At 44.7% G+C, this 24352-nt stretch overlaps 1 protein-coding gene across 3 annotated transcripts in view; it reads right to left on the minus strand.

Annotated features, from left to right (window-relative positions):
* Nucleotides 1–24352, minus strand: part of GPR107 (G protein-coupled receptor 107) — a 254849-nt gene that overhangs the window by 165297 nt on the left and 65200 nt on the right. For all 3 annotated transcript variants that reach the window (XR_014965462.1, XM_085613975.1, XM_085613973.1), the window contains exon 9: nucleotides 21656–21789. Coding sequence is in view for 2 of the 3 variants with exons in the window: in XM_085613975.1 (XP_085470101.1) it covers nucleotides 21656–21789 (134 nt within the window). In the remaining variant the exon portion in view is untranslated. The remainder of the gene's footprint in view (nucleotides 1–21655; nucleotides 21790–24352) is intronic.

The following is a 24352-nucleotide window of genomic DNA, read 5'->3' on the forward strand; positions in this document are numbered from 1 at the left end:
TTAAGTAAAGGCAATATCAATTACTTTGCATAGGTTTTTCTTACTCAGGGTTGGATCCTGGATTCAGCCCTGGAGCATCTCCTGTAAACAGTGGAAAGAAATCATTTTTGTTATACAGGAGATTTTTAAGGAATATTTGTATGTTTCAAAAATCGACACTTGAAAGAATTTCCGGCAAAAACCATGCAATGTTATCCTATGGAGGAAAGTTTGGTTATCGGAAAATCGCAGTTATAATTACTTTTCAGGGTCAGTGCTGGGCACCAAGATCCAGCACTGGGATCTCTCCTGGTAACAGGTGAGTAATTTCGTTTTCGTTGTTAGTGAATATTTTAAAGTTTCAAAACTCGACACTTAGAAGAATTTCCAAGTGAAACCAGTCAATGTTACCCTATGGAGAAAATGTAGGTTATCGGCTTTCAGATAAGTACCCGACTGGCAGAGTTAAGGTTCTGGGCATAGACTCAGGGGTCTCCCAGGGTCAGGTAGGTACAGTTGTTACACCCTCAGCGGCACAGGGGCAGCTGGGTGCAGAGAGAGTTAGGCCCAATGTTAGCCTATGGCGGGCAGGGGGCCTTTGGTTGGTGGCTGCTAGCAGGCAGGCCATGCGGCTGTGGGAGCTGGGCTCCTGGTCACTTACACAGGGCAAGTGGGGAAGTAGGATAGGATAGATGCTGCACTTCCAGGGGCCCTCGGGCGGCTGGGTGCAGGGTGCTATTGAGCCGTCGGGCTCTCAATGTATTTCAATGGAGAGGCTGCAAGATGAACAAAGGCTGCAAGCTCGGGGACGGAGATTCTTGAGGTGAGACCACCACTTCGAGAGGCAAGTTGGGAAGCTGTAGGTTAGGTAGGCACCCAGGAGTTGGGCACAGGGGGCCACAGGGCGTCAGGGTGCCTTTTGTCATCGGGAAATATTACCCTCTGCTGGTCGCGGTTGGAGGGGTCCCTGGTTGTGAGGCTGCAGGCATCGTCAGGAGCGTCGAAGAGGGTCCTTGGGAGCTGGATTCTTGGTCACAGTCGCCGGGGGGACGTCCTCGTGGTCTTTGTTCACTCAGGCACAGGCCGGGCTCGGCGGGTGCAGAGTGTGCTGGATTCACGGTTCCTGGCTGGCACCAGGGGTTGTTGCTGTTTGAGCAGAACCACTGCTCGTGGGAGTCCCAGTCTTTAGATGAGCAAGGGAGTCTGGTCCTCCGGGGTTTTCGAGGTTCCTGACCACTGGAGACGCCGGGGTTTAGCAGGAGCAGGTTTGAAGGTCGACAGGCCTGTAGGGCTGGGGCCAAGTCAGTTGGTGTCATCCTCTTGTTAGCAGCTGCTCAGCAGGTCTTCTTTCTTCTTGTTCTTGTTTCAAAATCGGGATCGGAGGAAGGAAGGTTCAGGGTGCCCCTAAATACTAAATTTAGGGGCGTTACCAGTAGGAAGAGTTCAGGGACCAATGGGTGCCTTGCTTGGGATGGGTACACCCCCTAGCCTGCCATTCTCCAGTGGGAGGGGGGCAGGAGTCTAGTCCCGATTGGGTAGGGCTCCCCATCCTCAAGATGGCGAGAGCCCGGAGTTGTGCTTCACCTTGCCTCCCCCACCTGAGGGGTGGGGTTGGCAGAGGCTGGCACACCCCCTTTCCTCACTTGGGATTTCCCACGATTTTCCTGTCAGAGTGGGGGTCAGAACCGGTGAGGGCCAGTTGCTGAGTACAGCAAGTGGCCTGGAGAAGCTCACAAAGGCTGCATGCCTTAGAAGCTTCCCCGGCCCATCCTGGGGGAGGAGACCTAGCACCTCGCCCAGGATGTGCATTGTTGCAGACCCACAAGAGCGGATGGCTCTCTACCCAGGGGTCCAACAACATGTCTGCTGGGTGGCAGCCTAGGCAGTCTCTCAGTCAGGACGCTGGTTGTTGGTTAGTTTCAGGGGGGGCATCTCCAAGACGCCCTCTGTCATGCATTTTGCATTAAATCCCACACTGACATCACTGTGGGTTTAATGTGCTGAGAAGTTTGATACCAAACTTCTCAGTCTTCAGTGTAGCCATTATGGTGCTGTGGAGTTCGTAATGACAACCTCCCAGCATCATATACGCTTAATGGCAGTACTGCACTTACAGTGCCCAGGAAATGACCTGGGTGCTGTAGGGGTACAGGGCTCATGCACCTGTACCCACACCACTGGCATAGGGCACCCAGCTAGAGGGGTGTCTGAGGTATGCCAGGGCAGTGTGTTTGTGGGCATGGCACACTGGGATGTGTGCCATGTCGACTCTTTGTTTTGTTCTGTACCAGGACACTCAGCCTGCAAAGGCAGCGTGTGTGTGTCAGGGTACAGGGCCTCTAAGGGTGGCACAATAAGTGCTGAAGCCCTTAGGAGCCTTTTCTGGTCACAGTGCCCTGGGTACATGGGGTACCATTTACCAGGGACCTACATGTGGCCAGAGCTGTCAACTGGGTTTTGTTTTGGGGAAGGAACACAGACCCTGGGGTCCTGATTGGCAGGGCCCCAGAGCACATCAAGTCAAAGAGCATCAGTAGTCTGGCAATGGCAACAACAACAACAAAAAAGGGGGGGGGGAGGGGGTTATTGCAACAGAAACCCACTTTCTCCCAGTGCTCACCTGACCCTCTCTCAAAAACCAGGACAACTATTTGCTGCCAAAAAAAAATAAAGAAAAGTGTTGGGACCCCAGGACAGTCTTTGAAAAAACGGGGCTGTCCAGGCAGATCCAAGACATCTAGTTACCATAGATCCATGATCTACATATATGAATTCAGTGGTATTACTCTGCCACAACTTCAGAAAGAGAAATGGACTAACTGGACAATCTCAACAAGTGCAGTCGTCGCGTTTAAGGATTGGAGTGGAGAACCAGTCCATCCTGCCACATGGCAGCTGAGCGCCAAAAGAAGACCCCATCAGATCTTCCAAGCCCAGTTGGAGGCGATCAGCATCAGCCGTGCTCTATCTTCCTACACTAGCTGCAGTACTTTTGGGAGAAGTGAAACAATGCTTAGAGAAGGCCATAAAAGAGCTGAACCTCAAGGCATTCTCCAAGGTACAAGTCAAAGGGAAGTGTACAGCACAAAAATGAGGAGACTTCCTGTTCCAAATCATGAGAACCGGAATCAGGAGAATATCTGCTCAGTTACTTCAATTTGTAGCTCCCAGTCGTGGTCCTCGGTGAGAGGCAGCTGAGAGCGTAAGCACTCACACGGAGAGAGCTTCCCAAGTGAACCGCTGCCTGAAAGATTTCCTATTGTAGAGCCCACTTTCATAGTTGAATCACCTCCCAACATAAAGTCCACAACCCCACACCGTCTTGTCTGTTATATTGGACAGTGCTGGGAGGCTGCACCCCTGCAGCTCGAGCACTTGCGTGCAGGTGCTGCTCAGGATTCAAGGGTCCTGTGCCATCCTCTCACCTAAATAGCTGCCCCCAGCCCAGTGATGAGGCTCCCGAAGCCACAGTAGCCTAAGCCTGCAAAGGACTGAAGAGCCGACCCACCAAAACGATGGAGGGGTTCACCCCCCACTGCAGATTAAAGTGAACAGAGCAGGCGGTTTTTACCCAAGCTGTAAGACTCTCCTAATGTTGCAACCACTGTGATCTCAGGTACCACGGAACAGCCCTTGGCCACCATTTGGTGTCCGCACCAACAGGATGCACGAGCCCAAGCAGATTTAAGAACTGCAGGACTGGGATTCGAGCCAGAGTCAGTGATATCAGAATCATCTCCCAAAAACGGGCAATCCTCTGAGAAGGAAGAGGTAAAGCTTTTTTACAAATTGGGTCCAGCACCACTCCTATGAATATTAGCATCTGCAAGGGAGAGAGAGCAGACTTGTATGTTGATAGTAATGTCCAAGTCATGGAGAGCCATTACCCACTGAAGATGGCCCTTGACCTGCCCCATGGAGTCCGTTTACACCAGCCAGTCGTCCAAGTATGGAAATCCATGGGCTCCTGATCGTCGCAGTAAAGCCACAGCAATCGCCACCACTTTTGTACAGATGCAATGAGCGGTCTTCAACCTAAATGGGAGAACCAAACTCAGAGTGTTAGGATTCATCCGTAATCTTAAGATGTCTCGAGAGGGAATACTCAAAGGATGGAAGTGAGCATCCTGAAGATCGAGGTCTGCGATCAAGTTCCCAACATTCAGGGTCAACAGTACTTAGCTCAGCGACCGCTTCTTGAACTTGTCATGCTGAGTGTTAGACGGCGACCTCAGAGGAGCCCGGAAAGGGGTCCTGACTTCCCTGAGTCCCACCCGTGTAGTATTGTAGCCGGGCACTGGCGAGAGATTCCCCAGGGGGGAGGAATCTCGCAACTAGGATCGTACTTCTGGCACCACACGACACAGAGAGACCACACTGGGTATTCTCAGAAACAAGCTTTATCAAATAGGTATCACTGCAAATATGTACAAGGTGAGCACGGGCTCAAGAGTCTCGGAAAGGTAGGGGGTAGCGGGACTGTCTCTGGTAACGGTTCTAAGCAGGGGCGTATTCGGCGCACAGCTCACAATCCTCGAGCTGGGGGATACGTGGTCGGAGTCGGGGTCCGGCGGGACCGTGAGAGTCTGGGGGAGCCGCGAGTCACTCAGCAGGGCTCAGGTACAAGTTCGGAGGTCTTACGATCTTCAGGGAGCCGCGAGTCACTCAGCAGGGCTCAGGTACAAGTTCGGAGGTCTTACGATCTTCAGGGAGCCGCGACCACGTCAGCAGGCTCTCGTTGTTCCAGCGTCGAATCTGCCGGACAGTCTCAGAGCACCCCTTGTTATAGGTCGACCCCGCTTTGATGTCCGGAGTCTGCGCAGGCAGGGGTCTTGTCACCTGGGGGCCGCTTGTCGGGGTTTCCTGCTATTGTCTTTTGATCCTTTCAGGGCCGGGTCGGGAGGAGTCCCAGACACCCAGCAGGCACGGAGCCAGCCCGCAGGGAGGCCGGAGGGCCGATCGAAACCCATCGTCCCAGGGGAGTTCAGAGGTGCGATAGAAACTGCTCCTCCCTCTCTCATCCCCTGGAAGCGTGATGTCCTCCAGCCGGAGTGGCGCCTCGAGGCCCGGGTCGCGTTGGAGCCGGGCGGCCATCTTGTTGCAGGGAGTGGGCACGCGGGCCCGGGGTGGCCGAAAGGAGAGAGGCCATGGACGGGGATGTCCGGGGTTGGTGCGGCTGTCCTGGTGGGAAAGGTCGGCTGGGCCGCGTGCTTGGGCTGCAGGCACCAGGTTTCGGTGGTGCGGGGGCACGGAGGGCCATTCTACGAGGCCGGGTCCAACACTGAGCAAACAAGCTCAAGAGGCAAAGATCTAGGTTGGGTCTCAGACCTCCTCCTTCTTGTGGACCAGCAAGTGAAAGGGAAGGGAATCTCATGCCCCTTTCTTCTAGAGGAACCACACCTCGATGACGGCCTTGCTGAACAGGGCAAGGTTGACCACCTCCAAGACTGAGACATGTGGTGGAGTTATAGTTAACTTTGTTAAATATAACGGGTGAAATTCGGTGTTTTTTATTTTTTTTACTTAAAATGTTACGTTAAAACTGACATTTTCACCTAATTATGTCGGCACTTTAACCTATGTTTAAAAAATATATAGATTATATAAAACAAGTGCACAGTCTTCGAACTGCATGATGTAGGCCGCTCTACCGTTTTATCAGTGATCCTGGCTGCCCCTGTAAAAATCCTTTTAGGGAAGCCACTGCACGTGAAGACCACATTGGCATCATATGGTCACAATTCATCTCTCCCTGTTGCAGTCCCTGTGGTTTTAATTTTCAACTCTGCTTGTTTCCAACAGCTGGGAAGATGGGGATCTCAGCACAGCAAATCTTTTATTGATGCAATTTTTAGACGAAAGCCTGTATGATGTCAATGAAAGCATCTCAGATGTTCCTCAAGGCCCCTTACTTTCCCAAGCTACATATGCAGCCACATATTCCTAGGCTTGATCTTTATAACATTCTAATGCTTCGAAAACATATCCCAGGAAAATTACCAATGGATCAATTTGATTTTGAGACGTTTTTAACAAAACGAAGTACGAATCCTGGATGGCGAAGAGTGGACTAACTAAAAGGAAGCAAAAACAGACAATTATTTTTGGGATGCTGTCAATTTTGATTATCTACTCTCAGAAGAAAACAAGTTACTTACCTGTAACTTTGGTTCTCCAGTATTGGTAACTTTCATAGATTCCCATAGCTTGTATCATTCCCCGTCGTCGGAATGGGAGCCTCGGTAAATAAAAAATACCATAGCAGTAGGTACAAAAGAGAAAGAAAGGCTTAGGCCTCATAATTTTTTGTAGCATATCCACCTCTTTTTGCAAAAGAGACCAAAATACTACAATCCGATTAGCCTCACCCCATAGAACCCTCCTGAGAGAACCTCAGAGACTCAGATTTTCGTAGCCGTTGTTTAACAGTACAACCAAACCTTGCGAGGGCTGAGCTTTCCCAGGGGAGGAGGGTGGGCGCATGGGAATCTATGAAAGGAACCAAAGTTACAGGTAAGTAACTTGTTTTCTTACTCCAGTATTGGAACTTTCATGGATTCCCATAGCTTGTATCAGAATAGCTAGCAGTTAGTGTAAGGAAGTGGATTTCTGTTGCAGTAACCCACCCCCCCACTTTTTGCCTGATACCTGATGCACTTTTTCTTGGTGTGCCCTTGGTCCCTGCCAATCAGGTACCCAGGGCCTGTGTTGCTTCCCTAAAAACCGTACTAAAGCCTAAACCCAATGGTCATCTCTGGCCACATGTCAGCCCCTGGTAAATGGTACCCTAGGTACCCAGGGCATTGTGACCAGAGAGACCCCTAAGGGCTGCAGCACTTATTGTGCCACCCTTAGGGGCCCTGTACCCCGACACACACACACACACACTCCCTTTGCAGGCTGAGTGTCCTGGTGCAGAACTAAACACAGAGTCGACATGGCACACATCCCTGTGCGCCATGCCCACAAACCCACTGCCCAGGCATACATCAGCCACCCCTCTAGCTGGGTGCCCTATGCCAGTGGTGAGGACACAGGTGCATGAGCCCTGTGCCCCTACAGTACCCAGGGCCATTCTTGGGCACTAAGTGCAGTGCTGCCATTTAAGCGTACATGGTGCTGAGACCTCGTCAAAAACAAACTCCACAGCACAATAATGGCAACACTGAAGACTGAAGTTTGGTATCAAACTTCTCAGCACATTAAACCCACACGGATGCCAGTGTGGGATTTAATGTACCAAGCACCCCAGAGGGCATCTTAGAGATGTCCCCTGAAACCTAACCTACAATCCACATCTTGTCTGAGAGGCTGCCTAGGCTGCCACACAGCAGACATCTCCATTGAATAACATTGAGCACCCGACGGCTCAAAAGCACCCAGCCGCCCGAGTGCCCCTGATCTACTTCGCCATTTGCCCTGAGCAAGTGACCAGGAGCCCAGCTCCCACAGCCGCGTGGCCTGCTCGCCAGCAGCCACCAACCGAAGGACCCCTGCCTCTCATTGGATAACATTGGGCCTAACTACCTCTGCACCCGCCTGCCCATGTGCCACTGAGGGTGCTGTACCTAACTGACCCTGGGAGACCCCAGAGTCTATGCCCAGAACCTTAACTCTGCCTGTCGAGTACTTACGTAAAAGCCGATAACTCACTTTTCTTCCATAGGCTAACATTGACTGGTTTCACTTGGAAATTCTTCTAATTGTGGAGTTTTGGAACTTTGAAATATTCATATAAAATCAGCCGAACAACGAATTCAGATTTACTCACCTGTTATCAGGAGAGACCTCAGTGCTGCATCTTGTAGCTCAGTACTGACCCTGGAAAGTAATTTTAACCGTACTTACCAGTAACTTGAATTTCCTTCCATAGGATATCATTGCCTGCTTTTTGCTGAAAGTGTCGATTTTTGAAACTTACAAATATTCTTTCAAAATCATGCCAACGATAAAATTGTAATTACTTGCCTGATTTAGATAGATGTCCCAGTGCTGAACCTAGGAGCCCAGCACTGGATTACAAAAGTAACGAGAACATACTTTACCCGTAACTCGAATTTTCTTCCATAGGAAACCATGGACTGTTTTTCTGTGAAATTTCTACTGTCGATTTTGCAAACGTATAAATATTCCTTAAAAGTCGCCTGTATAACTTAAGCGCAGTTTCTCAACTGCTTACAGGTGGTACACTAGTGCTGGATCCAGGATCCAACCCTGACCTAGAAAAAGTAACCATAACCCCACTTACCTGCTAAGTGAATTTCCTTCCATAGGATAACATTGGTAATTTGATCAGAAAAAGTTTGTCAACTTTTAAAATAGCAAAATATTGCTTAAAAATCACAACAGTACCTAAAACGTAATTTACTCACTTGTTTCCAAGAACTGTCCCAGGACTGAATCTAGGATCCAGTCCTGGAGTTAGAAAAGTAATCCTGAAAGTAATCAATTGCATATAACTTAAAATTCCCATTGAGCTCAATGTATGATTGTGTATGAAATTGTGTTGCATATTGCAACAAACTGTACCTATTCTATTTCAAGTCAATTGTCTTTTGCAAAGTATTTAACTAAAGCATCTCATTCTGAGAAAGTATATTTTGATACCTATTGTTGGTTCTAAAATAATACAACCATATTTTTTTTTTTATATAAACCATTGGCCTAGAGTTCAGTTATTGAGTGTGTGAGACTGTTTGCTGACTGAGTGTGTACAACAAATGCTTTACATTGTCCTCTGATACTGCCTTACTGCTCGACCAAGCACCACATTAGAGAGTAAGGTTATATCTAACTTTAGCCTCTGCCAAACCTCTAGGGACTGTGGACTTTGGACCTATTTGGGAACAGTATATACAGAGCCACTTTCTCACAGTTAGGAAAAAAGGAAGCACATTTTGTGTAATCCTACATTGTATCACATTGCATGTATATAAGCATGAGAAATAAAAGTTACCAAACACCAGTCAGTAAACATCATCAGATACATAATGTGCAAACCAATAACAGGAAGGAGGGTTAGAAGGGAAAGCTCACCGCTCACTGAAAGAGATTGCTTAGAACAGCCTGTCCCACTGCAGCATCGTTCCGCGTGGAAGATTCCAAGCAGTAATGTGTCGTGAAGGTATGGGCACTCCATGTAGCTGCCCTGCAATTGTCTTTGATTGTTGACAGTAGTGGATCGCGCTGGCAATCCATCGTGCAACCCCTGGTTTTAAAGGGGGAAAACCTTTGCAAGGTGTACTGAGGGCGACAAAGAGCCGAGTAGATCTCCTGCAGTCCTTGGTGTGTTGGATATAAAATTTCAAACACCTTTGAACATCTCGAGAATGAAGAGACCTCTCCGCTGGAGTTGTCGGTCTAGGGAAAAAAAGTCTTTAAAATGACTGGTTCATTCAAATGAAAATCCGAAGGAACCGTCGGGATGAATTTTGGATTTGTCCTCAGGATAAGAGTGTCTTTTTTCAACTGCAAGAACAGATCCTTAATAGTGAGAGCCTGAAGTTCACCAACCCTCCTGGCTGAAGTTAAAGCGAGGAGGAGGGCCACCTTCCATGAGAGAAATTTAAGATCCGCCCTATGAATTGGCTCAAACGGAGGCCTCATGAGTTGAGCAAGGACCAAGTTGAGCTGCCACATGGGTGTAGGAGGTCTAAATGAAGGGAAAACCCTAAAAAGTCCTTTTAAAAATTGTTTTACGATTCTCGCAGACCAAAGAGAAGGGCCTGAAGATGTTCGTCTGAACCTAGAGATCGCCGCCAGGTGAACCTTGATAGAAGAATGTGCGAGACCCAACTTGGCCAGACACAAAATGTATGGCAAAATCCGATGAGGAGCAGAAGAAAAAGGATGAATGTTCTGTTGGCGGCACCATAGGCGGAAACGTTTCCATTTTGAACGATGGGTCTTATTTGTACTTGGTGCGCGGGCCTGAGCTAGCACCTCTCTACATTCTTGAGGGATATTCAAGCCCTGAAATTCTCTGTGTTCAGGAGCCACGCAGTCAACTGCAGAGAGCTTGGGTCCGGATGTACCACTTGGCCTTGGGACATAGTCAATAGAGAAGGAATTGGATGATCCTGGGAGAGCAGGAGAAGCTCTGTAACCCAAAACTGGCGGGGAAACGCCGGTGCCACTAGAATCATCCTGCAGGGTTCAGCTTTGAGCTTCCAGAGTAGTAGCGGGATTAGCGGAATTGGAGGAAAGGCATAAACAAAGGCGCCAGACCAGGCCATCGAAAGCGCATTTCCCAATGATCCCTGATGGTGTTCCCTGCTTGCGTAGAACTGGCATTTCCTGTTCTCTGGAGTGGCAAACAAGTCTATGGAGGGTCTGCCCCAAAGATTGAAAACTCTCTCCAGAGTGCGCTGATCCAATTCCCACTTGTGGCTCACAGATTTGAGACGACTTACCGTATCCGCTGTCTTGTTGAGGGCACCTGGACGATGTTCCGCCGACAGTGAAATTTGGTGACGGATAATTCACTCCCAAATCTCTTGTGCAGCAGAGGAGACCTTGTTCCACCCTGCTTGTTCACGTAATGCATGGCCGTCGTGTTGTCTGTACGGACCAGGACGGTGGATTTCCGAATCCTGGGAAGGAAAGCCTGTAAAGCTAGACAAATCACTTTTAGCTCCAGTAGGTTGATGTGAAGGCGTTGTTCAGGCGGCCAGCGGCCGCTCACTTGAAGGTCTTGCAAGACCGCCCCCAGCCTTCCAGAGAGGAGTCTGTGGTAAGTATCAATGGAGCTGCAGTGACTGTGAAGGTGAGACCCTTTGAGATATATTGTGTGACCATCCACCATCTGGCTGCCTCTCTCCTAAGAGGAGTGATGATTACTTTGTCGTCGAAAGAGCAGTCTGCTTGGCGCCACTGCAGATCCAATTGCTCTTGGAGCAGGCGCATACGAAGTCTGCAATGCGGAATTAAGCGAATGCAAGATGAGATTGATCCTAGAAGAGATTTGTATAGGCGAACAGACGGAGACCGTCTTGTTTGCAAATGATGGGCAGAGGTGATGAGTCTTTGCTGTCTTTCTTCTGATGGAAAAACTTTGCAACAAGCAGTGTCCAGAATAGCCTCCATGAACTTGGCCGACCTGGAAGGACAGAGGACTGACTTGTCCTTGTTGAGTTGAAGTCCCAGATGACTGAAAAGTCGAGTGCAGCTTTCGACTGCTTTTGAAGCTGCCAGAGAAGGAGCTTTCACCAACCAGTCGTCTAGATAAGGAAAAACTTCTAGCAATTTTTTTCTGAGAAACGCTGCGACTGGGACCAAGACCTTTGTGACTATCTGCGGTGCGGATCTGAGTCCGAAAGGTAGGACCTTGAATTGAAAGTGGCTCTTGGCTACTGTAAAGCGTAAAAACCTCCTGTGGGCCGGGTGGATGGGAACATGGAAGTATGCGTTCGAGATCCAGAGTGGCTATGTAATCCCCTGGATTGAGAAGCTGCAAAATGTCCTGTAGGGATACCATCCGAAACGAGAGTTGTATGCGATAGGTGTTGAGCTCCCTCAGGTCTAAAATTGGGCGCCATTTGTCTACGGTCTTGCGAACGAGGAAGAACCGGGAATAGAATCCTTTGCCTCGTTTGGACAGAGGTACCGGCTCCATCGCTCCTTTGAGAAGTAGTTGGTGAGCTTCTAGCCTTAGAAGTTGCAGATGTTTGGATTCGGTGGCGCGAGGGGCTCTGGATGGTGGCTGCTGTTGAAACAATGAAAAATATATTCCTAGGCAATCAATATTGATACAAATGTCACACACTGAATATATTGATGTAGAACCAAAAAAGGCAAAATTACTTTTAATAAGAGCCAGTGTACCATATAGTAATGAAATTAAACTTTTTTTCTTTATTGTCAATAACAGTTAGTATTTTGTTTAAAAGACATAGAACTAATACACTATGCAACATTTAAAAAGAAACACGTTTTTTATAAAAATGTTTCATGAATTATAAAAAATTATACACTGTATAATTCAAATATAATGACAAAAACTTCAATAAACACAATATTAAATAAAAAAATAAAAAAAGTGAAAGACAAATACAAACATTCAAAATCAAAAATTCATAGAAATTGAATTGCGGCAATAAATTGTCTTCGACGCGCGTTTCGGCGCACTAGCGCCTTCGTCAGGAAAGCCACACAATTTTCCTGAAAATAGAAGGTACACTGGCTTAACAATAGTATAACATCATTTTGAAGATGACAAGTATAGCTGTAAAATTAGCTATAAAATTAGCCCTTCCAAGAATAGCGAAAACAGACTACAAACATATGTGCAAGTGATAAAGTAGAGAAGATAAAGGAAAAAAAGGAATAGTGACCTAGAACTGAAATACACGTACTGTTCAAATATGTAACCAATGTAGACATAACATAGTGAGATTGGTAAAAAGAGGATATATACACCGTGATGATAAAAAGACCAAATGATTCAAGAAAATCCCAGGAGGAAATATTTTAAACCTGATGTGAGAAAGATATCGACCAAGATTTGAAAATCAAAACACATAACCTAAAGGAGAAACTTACTCGGAACAATAATTGAAGTAAAAAGATAAGGATTTTCAAGAGCTGATACTGGTTGATTGGATATTCACCAAGGGAAAAAACGGAGGAAAGAAATGGGGAGGGAAGGGGTTTATTTTTGTTGAATGTTAACGATGATTAACAATTAATGTCTAAGTGAGTCTAAAGTCTGCACATAGTTACCTTGTGGTTAATACTATTTCGAACCGATTATCTTCGGCAAGCACGACTTTTTAAAAAAAAGACACCGATGAGGCAGCGAGAAAGGCCAATAACTTCTAAAGAAATATACAATTATATAGGAGTTATTAGAATGGTATAATCTTCTACAAATTAGTGTCTAGTTCGTATTAGACTGAAGAAACAGGTGGTATTACCTACCTAATTATAATCAAGAAGAATGTAGATTTATATTCTTATTATATATTGCTTTTTGCACTGATACATGGGCGTTTTATCTTCTTTTCCAACAAATTACGGTCTGCAAATGGTAAAATAGAAGCGACATAGTTTCAATATGAAAATAATAACCTAATGTTGCGGTAGTTGGCAAGAGTTTTTTAATTACGAGATAGGGAGTCCTATACTATACGGGACCCCTAATATGTTTGCGATAAAGGGATTCGGTAGAGCTCACCTAATGATGAAAGACCTTCGTGGGGAAAGGACGCGCCTCACCGTGCTCTTTTCTTCTACGGAACGCTTTCCTCCATATGCGCGAATCAGCGCTTGATTAGAAGTTTAAAATCGGTACGGCGGTACGTCACTCAGTCATGTGGTCGAAACGTACTGATGTAGTTACGTCTAGAGAGAACGAATTAGGTGACGAAGACCGTAATGATGTGGTTGCGTATGAAGTAATAGAACGTGAATGCAGGGGCGTGGCAATATATTTGAAAAAAACTCCTAAAGTATCTCATAGGAACGGGACTTTTTCTAAATCAAATAAAACTTTATTGTTTAGATATCGCTATTTTACCAACCCAGCACTGATTGTATATAGTAAGTCAGTACATTGAATATCTCGTTTGTGTTTACAACCAAAAATATATTATTTGGAAAGGAATGGAAATATCACTATTTTATTCTGTTTCTTTTGGTATGAACTTTATTCGTAACAGTCTTAGAAAGATTAGACCTACCAGCAACGGCTATAAATATATGCACATTCTAAAAAGATTAGTGAACTCAGTATGTAATCAGTGGGACAGGAAATGGAAGGAAATATAGATGGTCCACGTATTGGATGACATATCAGATGGCATTCTCCCAAGGCAATTCATTGTTAAGGCCGCAATGGAATGTATTGAGGACGAAAATCCAAAAAAACTTCCCTTTTCTTACGTACCTTACAACCGCCACTGTTCTCTGAAATGTGGATTTTCTCTAAAATCCGCCATTTAATTTCTTCTGGTTTGTGTCCTACGTCTAAATAGTGTTTAAAGGCGCGGACATTTTTGCTTTGCGGATGGCAGAACGGTGTTCAGCTATACGAATGTGGGCTGCTCTGGATGTTTCACCAACATAACCAAGATTGCATGGACACAAAATGAGATAAATCACATTTTGTGTCTTGCAATTCCATAGTTGTGGTGCTTGGATCTTATAGCCATTATGTATTAAGGTTTCACCTTCCAAAACTTGATCACATGATTTGCATGTAGAGCATCTCACAGTACCTCTAATAGGTTTCATGCCATCAATGGTTTTTTGAATAAAAGGGGTGTCTGATTTAAACCTTGAATGCACGATCATATCTTTTAGATTTGTATTCCTCCGGTGAGCAAATAGAGGTTTGGCTATCTTGTTTCTTGCTTCCGGATGACTATTTAGAATATGCCAATTGGCATTAATAATTTGTTTCACAGTGGCATTTAAGGTAGAGTGTCTAGTAATACAGACTAGTTGATCTTTCTTTCTACGTGTGTTATTGGTAAGGAGATGATCCCTATCATAATAGCGTGCTCGTTTGTAGGATTCTCTAATTAGTCTCCGTGGATAGCCACGGAGTAAGAATTTTTCTTTCATTTTTTCTGCTTGGACATCGAAGTCCGACAAGTTTGTACAATTGCGGCGCACCCTTAAAAATCGTTTTGTCAGATTCCTTCATTTGTGCAAGATACACGTGACATCATTAATAAAGTAGAAGATCTTCATTTTAATCCAGCCACTGACATTCTAGTGAATCTAGATGTAGAATCCTTGCCAATTGGCATATTCTAAATAGTCATCCGGAAGCAAGAAACAAGATAGCCAAACCTCAATTTGATCACCGGAGGAATAAAAATCTAAAAGATATGATCGTGCATTCAAGGTTTAAATCAGACACCCCTTTTATTCAAAAAACCATTGATGGCATGAAACCTATTAGAGGCACTGTGAGATGCTCTAAATGCAAATCATGTGATCAAGTTTTGGAAGGTGAAACCTTAATACATAATGGCTATAAGATCCAAGCACCACAACTATGGAATTGCAAGACACAAAATGTGATTTCTCTCATTTTGTGTCCATGCAATCTTGGTTATGTTGGTGAAACATCCAGAGCAGCCCACATTCGTATAGCTGAACACCGTTCTGCCATCCGCAAAGCAAAAATGTCCGCGCCTTTAGTTAAACACTATTTAGACGTAGGACACAAACCAGAAGAAATTAAATGGCGGATTTTAGAGAAAATCCACATTTCAGAGAACAGTGGTGGTTGTAAGGTACGTAAGAAAAGGGAAGTTTTTTGGATTTTCGTCCTCAATACATTCCATTGCGGCCTTAACAATGAATTGCCTTGGGAGAATGCCATCTGATATGTCATCCAATACGTGGACCATCTATATTTCCTTCCATTTCCTGTCCCACTGATTACATACTGAGTTCACTAATCTTTTTAGAATGTGCATATATTTATAGCCGTTGCTGGTAGGTCTAATCTTTCTAAGACTGTTACGAATAAAGTTCATACCAAAAGAAACAGAATAAAATAGTGATATTTCCATTCCTTTCCAAATAATATATTTTTGGTTGTAAACACAAACGAGATATTCAATGTACATTTCTTACTATATACAATCAGTGCTGGGTTGGTAAAATAGCGATATCTAAACAATAAAGTTTTATTTGATTTAGAAAAAAGTCCCATTCCTATGAGATACTTTAGGAGATTTTTTCAAATATATTGCCACGCCCCTGCATTCACGTTCTATTACTTCATACGCAACCACATCATTACGGTCTTCGTCACCTAATTCGTTCTCTCTAGACGTAACTACATCAGTACGTCGACCACATGACTGAGTGACGTACCGCCGTACCGATTTAAACTTCTAATCAAGCGCTGATTCGCGCATATGGAGGAAAGCGTTCCGTAGAAGAAAAGAGCACGGTGAGGCGCGTCCTTTCCCCACGAAGGTCTTTCATCATTAGGTGAGCTCTACCGAATCCCTTTGTTATCGCAAACATATTAGGGGTCCCGTATAGTATAGTACTCCCTATCTCGTAATTAAAAAACTCTTGCCAACTACCGCAACATTAGGTTATTATTTTCATATTGAAACTATGTCGCTTCTATTTTACCATTTGCAGACCGTAATTTGTTAGAAAAGAAGATAAAACGCCCATGTATCAGTGCAAAAAGCAATATATAATAATAAGAATATAAATCTACATTCTTCTTGATTATAATTAGGTAGGTAATACCACCTGTTTCTTCAGTCTAATACGAACTAGACACTAATTTGTAGAAGATTATACCATTCTAATAACGCCTATATAATTGTATATTTCTTTAGAAGTTATTGGCCTTTCTCGCTGCCTCATCGTTGTCTTTTTAAAAAAAAGTCGTGCTTGCCGAAGATAATCGGTTCGAAATAGTATTAACCACAAGGTAACTATGTGCAGACTTTAGACTCACTTAGACATTAATTGTTAATCATCGTTAACATTCAACAAAAATAAACCCCTTCCCTCACCATTTCTTTCCTCCGTTTTTTCCCTTAGTGAATATCCAATCAACCAGTATCAGCTCTTGAAAATCCTTATCTTTTTACTTAAATTATTGTTCCGAGTAAGTTTCTCCTTTAGGTTATGTGTTTTGATTTTCAAATCTTGGTCGGTATCTTTCTCACATCAGGTCTAAAATATTTCCTCCTGGGATTTTCTTGAATCATTTGGTCTTTTTATCATCACGGTGTATATATCCTCTTTTTACCAATCTCACTATGTTAGGTCTACATTGGTTACATATTTGAACAGTACGTGTATTTCAGTTCTAGGTCACTATTCCTTTTTTTCCTTTATCTTCTCTACTTTATCACTTGCACATATGTTTGTAGTCTGTTTTCGCTATTCTTGGAAGAGCTAATTTTATAGCTAATTTTACAGCTATACTGGTCATCTTCAAAATGATGTTATACTATTGTTAAGCCAGTGTACCTTCTATTTTCAGGAAAATTGTGTGGCTTTCCTGACGAAAGCGCTAGTGTGCCGAAACGCGCGAAGTCAATTTATTGCCGCAATTCAATTTCTATGAATTTTTGATTTTGAATGTTTGTATTTGTCTTTCACTTTATTTTTTTATTTAATATTGTGTTTATTGAAGTTTGTCATATTTGAATTATACAGTGTATAATTTTTTATAATTCATGAAACATTTTTATAAAAAACGTGTTTCTTTTTAAATGTTGCATAGTGTATTAGTTCTATGTCTTTTAAACAAAATACTAACTTATTGACAATGAAGAAAAAAAGTTTAATTTCATTACTATATAGTACACTGGCTCTTATTAAAAGTAATTTTGCCTTTTTTGGTTCTACATCAATATATTCAGTGTGTGACATTTGTATCAATATTGATTGCCTAGGAATATATTTTTCATTGTCTGTTACCCTGTCCTAGGAATTGACCTAAATATTTTACAGGGGGTCCTTGATACTTTCAAAGGGGCTGCTGTTGAAACTCCAGTGTATGGCCAAATCGGATGATATTGCGGCCCCACCGATCTGATGTTATGAGATTCCAGTTGTGGAGGTATTGTGATATCCTGCCCCCCACTGGTGTCACAGGGGGCAAAGGAACAGTAGACAGAGCCGGGAAGCCGCTATTGGCGCTTAGAGGAATCTCTCCCCTGGCGCCCTTGTCGTCCTCTAGAGGGTTGGCGAGAGAGAGGACGATTGGCCCGGTCTTTGAGAATACTGGGGCCTGTAAGACTGAGATTGTTGCGAATAGGAGGAAAGGCATAAACAGAAGGCGCCTGACCAGGCCATCGAAAGCGCATTTCCCAATGATCCCTGATGGTGTTCCCTGCTTGCGTAGAACTGGCATTTCCTGTTCTCTGGAGTGACAAACAGGTCTATGGAGGGTCTGCCCCAAAGATTGAAAACTCTCTCCAGAGTGCCAACGCTGCTGCTGGTATCCACTTCTGTATGAAGAGAAACCTCTTCCTCTCGTACCACGGAAAGGTACTTTGCGGTATTGCAAAGTCCCAAGGGACTTAGCTGTTTCAGTGTCCTTTGTTATCTCCTGCAGCGCATCGTCCACATGCTTTCCAAAAGCAGCTCACCATCGAACGGCAGAGCTAGGATTTTATTTTGGACTTCCGGGCGAAACCAGGTGGCCCGAAGCCAGCCCTGTCGTCTAAGGACTGCCGCACCTGCCAAAGAGCGGAAAGCAGTGGTAGAAATGTCCATTGCGCAATCAATTTCCGAAGAATGCTCTCCTTCCTACACGATTTTCTTTGCGTCAGCCTTCGATCCCTCTGGTAGCTGGTCCAAATACGGAGATAAGTCGCACCACATCTGGCCATCATATCGTCCCAGAATAGCCAAGGCATTAGCAGCCCTGACCAGGAGGCTGGACATAGAAGAGAACCTCTTACCCACATTATCAAGACGCCTACCCTCCTTATCCGGTGGGGTGGTAAGGGGCGCCGATGGATTCTTTGACTTCCTTTGGGCCGCTGAAGAAATTACAGAGTCCGGTTTCGGTTGGCTAACCAGACAAGCAGCGCTATCCTCCGGAGCCTTGTACTTTTTCTCCAGTCGAGGAAGAACAAGCATGACGGTAGCTGGAGATTTCATCACCTTTATCTCCTCATCACAGACATGGCCCACAATTGGGATAGAACGGACAAACTTTTTATAAGGCTTTTTAAAATCATAAAGAAAACATTCCGACTGTACTGATGGTATGGAAAGATCGTAACGTTTGGATGCTCTTTCCATTAAATTGTGGAAGCCCCCAATATCTGCTGGAGGAGAATCCGCAGGAGATGGAGAAGTGGGATCTGGAATTATATAGTCATCCCATTCCCAATCTGGATCTGGGACTGAGATAGTGCCCTGGTCATCATCCGATGAGTCATCATGAACTGTGACTACATTTTGTTGAGGTTCCATTGGTTCCGGAACCGGAGCTTGTGGAAGCAGAGGAGCAGAAGGTGGAGGTGGAGGCAGTTGCACAGACTGTTCACCAGAGGATTGAGATGGAAATCTTTTCCTATAATCCAGCAACATGAATTGTAGATCAGCAATCAGTGAAGACCGCATAGCCACCATGCCCTGCTGCGACTGTTCCTGCCTAGTTTGCGGCAGATATTGTCCTTGGTCTACATAGTAGTCCTCAGAGTCTGAGTCCTGATATTTGACATGTAATTGGGATGGACTATATGCGTCCCCGTAAGGACCCTCATCTTCATCTGAAAACTCCTCCTCTAAAAGGAGTGCCGGTGGTAGTGGTGTCACTCTACGAGGAGAAGTCCTCTCCGGTGTAATCTGGCATCTTTTTACTGAAATTGCCAAACAACGAAGGAGTGATCGTCGTCGGAATCGTCGTCGAGGCCGTCAGTATTATGCTGGAAGCTGTAGATGTCGCCGTCGACACCATCCTAGTCGTCTTACTCGTCGAAGCCGAGGTAATCATCACCGTCGACGACATGGAAACTGGAACCTTAGGTTGCAGCGTCGATGAAGTCGTCGTCGACGAAGGTACTATAGACGACGAAGCTCTAGTCGACGAGACAGTCGATGGAGCTGAAATCGGCGTAGATTGATTCTTTGACGCAGTTGTCAATGTACCTGATGCTGTCGTCATCGACGGGTGGATTTTCTTGTCAGCTTCCCCCTCAGGCAGGACGGAAGCTGGTTTCTTGAACAGTCTTGGCTTCTCAGAAAGTGGAGGTGAAACCGAAGGCCCATGACTCGCCTTCTTAATAGAATGTGTCTCAGAAACCAGTCCTTCCCTCTCCTTTACACCTCGGTGAGGAGATTTGATGGGACTGCGCCTGTCAGACCTATCAGAGGTCTTTTGTAAGGCTTTGGTAGGGTGGTCAGAAGAAGTTGAAGGTAAAGACCTTACCCTTTTTTGAGATCTCCTCGAAGATGTCGCAGAGGAGGCATCATCACCGTCACTCGATACCGGGTCTTTCTGTGACTAACTTTTGCAACCAGGTGAGCAAACGCCCCTCACGGTCTCTCAAGGTCTTGGAGGAGAAGGTCCGACAGATCTTGCAGTCGGTGGCCTGGTGGTCAGGGTACAAACAATAAATACAGTCCCTATGTTTGTCCTCCACATAAAGCCTCTTTTTTTAACAAGTTTCACAGGCTTTGAATAAAGTCTTTTTCTCCTCGTCAGACATCCTGAAGAACGCTGAAGAGAAACAGTTGAAAACACAGAAGTTGAAGAGAAATCTGAGCAGAGCTCAGTGGAGACTCCATTGCACAACGTGCGGTAGAAAATCTGAGGCTCTGAGGTTCTCTCAGGTGGGTTCTATGGGCTGAGGCTAATCTGATTGGTTGTTGTATTATTTTGGTCTCTTTTACAAAAAGAGGTGGATATGCTACAAAATGAGCTGAGGCCTAAGCCTTTCTTTCTCTTTTGTACCTACTGCTATGGTATTTTTCATTTACTGAGGCTCCCATTCCGACGACGGGGAATGATACAAGCTATGGGAATCTATGAAAGTTCCAATACTGGAGTAAGCCAACTTTTTGAAATTCAAACATAGGAGTAGATCGTACCTCTTTTAATCCTCGTGCAACCATTTTCCTCAACTGCACAGGGCACTACATATATATAATAAAGTAACAAACTTCTTGGTGCTTTGGACACAGAACACTGCACCCAGAAAGAAAAGTAGCTTAATCCTTCAGTTCAACAGTGGCTTGGTACCACGACTAGGGATAAGACTTGGCTCACCTGTGCAAGGGAGTCTCCGAAAGAGGTGAGTGTATGTACCCCAAAGAGCCCTCTGCTCCCAGGCGGTTCACTCCCAGGCTGGGTTGGGACAACAGGGTCTGGTTAGAACAAAATACCTGGTACAGGGATATTGGAGTAGGAAAAAAGGGTGAGCAAGAAATGTTCTAGTGACCAGGTCTTTTCATCTTCCATGTGTTTACCCCCAACCATTCTTTTACGCTCCGTGTACGTGACCTTCACTTGAGGGAGTCCCTGGCTACCTCATCAGCAGAAATGGTACTATGCACTGCTCCCAGTGGGCACAACCCTGCTCCCACATAGGGACTCTTTTCCCAGACTATTGAATTTAACAGGTCTTAGGGCAGAAGTGCACCTTTTCTCTGAATGCGTGCCACGCAGTACCCAGAGAAGCACTGTACTGATGGCAGCAGAGGAGACCTAGACATGCACAAGATGACCACACCACAAGCATGAGACACAGAGCTAATGTGGGTCGCTGTTGTAAAGAGCTGAAGGCACGACATGCATGACTTAAAGCCAGAGCAGTGAGGCCCAAGCCACCCAACCTGAAAGAAGAGGGTAAAGGGACAAACAGCACAAAAAAGATCCAAAAATACCCCAAAGTACCAGGGTAAGGACTGTTGTAAGGCATTTGCTGAGCATCAAAGAAGAGGATTATCAAAAATAGTTTTCAATGGAAAAGAGAACAGGCAAAGGTACACCGAGGCACATTGATTTAGAAATCTGGTGCATAAACCACACATGCAGGTGAGCAAAGTTCTGTATTAACAGCTTCAGCAGTCATTTCCGGTCTTATCAGCCCCACCTCTAGGTGGCAGAAGCACCCAAACATCGAAAAATGGAGAGAGCCAGGACACAACAGTACCATGCAAGGATGAAAGCTTACGGCCAGTAGACAAAATGATGAGCAAAGAATGAAAGTTGGAGAAATACCTGCGTGCCCGAAGGATGTGAACCCACACGATGCCCGACAACAGAAAGAAGACTGCCATGGAGATGTAGAGCTTGGGAAGAGGTATCTCACCGGCAGACAGAAAGCTCTCTGGATTCTTCTCAATGATCTCAATCTGTAAAAGAAAGCAATCTTCACACAAGGAGTAGGACACTCACCCAGGGAAGCGCCTTCATCCCTCTCTCGTCTGCCTCTGCCTGTATACCACAGGACACAACATCTTTAAGTCTTCATGGGAGCACACATGCATACATGACATACGGCTTCAGTGCCTTACTGCCAGCTCTCACTGTGTACAGCTTCATACACACCGCTCATATTCATAGAGCCATAGAACCAAGGTTTCAAGTTTGATTATATGCCAGTCAGGCAATACAAACTATTTAGAAAAACTAAAATAAAAACATGAAATTGCCAATTTAAAAACCTCATTCTTAAGCCCTTAATCAGACTTTTCCACAATGCTAAAAACACTCAACTTGCAACATAACAAATATTTCTTATTTCATCATAAATCAAGTCATTAACTCATCGGAGCTATAAACTTCTAAAAACTCGAAGCAAGTCCCTTATGGGCTTTTGTAAAGTATGTGCAAAATGGAATAAAATGCGAGAGTGAAATAACAGCTGAGTTACAAGAAAGGCATTTTGGCAGAACATCCATTATATTGTCATTATTGTCGACTTTTTGCATTTTCCACCTAATCCGTGGAGGGGGGTGGGGTTGACTAGACCAAAGTTTAATCTTTGGTATCTTGCCGTTACCCTTCATTGGATGTGCTTTAGCTATAATTGTAACAGGACCATCTGCTTAGTGTGGACTATGTGAGAATACCGTGACATTTTCATGCACGCTTGAAGAGCTTGTTCTTCGGACTGATATTTTAGCAATTCTTTTACAAATTTTCTTTAGCCTATTGTAGCTTTGAGACTAGAACTTTCAAGGTCAAATGGTTTTAATTCGAAAAAAGATTTGTTTTAAATTACAATACCGCTGGGTTTTATTGGTATTGATTCATGTGGTCCAGGGACCCCTCTCTTGCTCTGACAATACAGTGCCAGGAATGTAACATTCTTTGATAATATGAATGTGTTATATTTGTCATGCCCAGTTCAACTCTCAATGTACATGTTCCTTGTGGGAGGCTGATTCAAAGCTTCCAGGTACTCATTTCAATAGTCTGAATTTTAGAAAATTCACATAGTAGCAGCATCTTACTTCCAGAGAATAACAAAATTAACAATTTCAAATTATACATTTCCTTTAATACCTTAATTGATCTCTGTCCAAGCTCATAATCTAGTCTGCTCTATACAGGCAGCGACCCCAGCAATAAATCGCAGCTCTAGAGCACAATAAGATATTGACTTTGGAGGGTTGGAGGGGAGGTTAAGGAGGTGCTGTCAGATTTGGATGGGCATACTACTGTGGCCAAATAAGAGTATTATCTCCCAACGGAAGGCTACACCTCATCCACTTAAAATATCTGCACAGAATCTACCCCACACCCCCAACAACTGTTTGCACACAAACTAAAAGCACACTCTCGCTGCACTAGGAGTCTGAGGCAGGATTCCTGCACCTTGCTTGGCAGTGCAGGCAATGGCAGAGCACTTGAGCGGAGTGAGCAGGGTTCTCCGAAATGTTAGCAGTGGATTTTGAACCGACGCAGAGGAGAGCCCTGCTGGGCTACAAAAAGGGAGTGTCAATAGCAGCGAGGCGCTTCATGTCCCTGGCACTCCTGCTAGCCAAAAGGCAGATGTCCTACATGTGGGGTGGTAGCGGCAGGAGTGGTTGTGTGACATGTCGTCTTGCAAAGAACAGCAGCAACTCTATACTCAATTAGACCCAGATGCACCAACCCAAGGACACCTTGTAGAAATACCTGCGGACCCATGACATCAAGCAAGCGTAGCTCACCTGGGACAGCAAAAGAGATGGGTACTGACCTATGTCGTACCTGCAAGCCATGCGTTACTGACTCCATTGGGATTTACGAGAGTGACAGTTTCATGCCACGGCTGGAGAGTTGGTTTAGCCCTGGAGGTCTCGGCTCTGCAACAGGGAGTGAGGCTTCATACTTACAAGGCCCAGTGTGAGCTCCAAAAATCCCAACTATATTGAAAACTGTTGTGCTCTGTAAACACTAAACTGCCATGCTGTGCGGTCATGTTTCCTCTTTCTTCATGTTTTAAGTTGAGTGGCAAAAAAGACAAATAACAAATCAGAAAACATTTTATTCTCTCTTTCGATTTCAGAATCTGGAAAGTTTTTTGCAAGAGGATTGGGCTGAAATATATTTACTCCCTCAATATTTTGGTTGTTTTCAAAAGAAACGCTATTAAAAGGCAGTACTCCTGGCCCTTTTTTAGGTAATTTTCTATTTCCTCTTTTACTTGGGTTGTTTTATCCATAATGGTGTCTTCCTCTACTTTGACATGTTCTTCCTTACTGTATTCTCTATCCATTTCCTTATACATTATTTAGTTATTCCTAAACTAGTATATAGCATTGCTTGCAACCATACTTGTTTTTTTTTAATCACATTCTTGCAATTACGTATTGGGTCTCAGTTTGCATCTGGTTATCTTCTTTATGGTTTTTGTATATCCTTTTTGCGTTTTTGGTTTAGGGGATTTTGATATACCAAGGCTGAAGAATTTTTGTTACGAATTCA

The sequence above is a fragment of the Triturus cristatus genome, chromosome 1_2, assembly GCF_964204655.1.
Source record: "Triturus cristatus chromosome 1_2, aTriCri1.1, whole genome shotgun sequence".
Classification (NCBI taxonomy): Eukaryota; Metazoa; Chordata; class Amphibia; order Caudata; family Salamandridae; genus Triturus; species Triturus cristatus.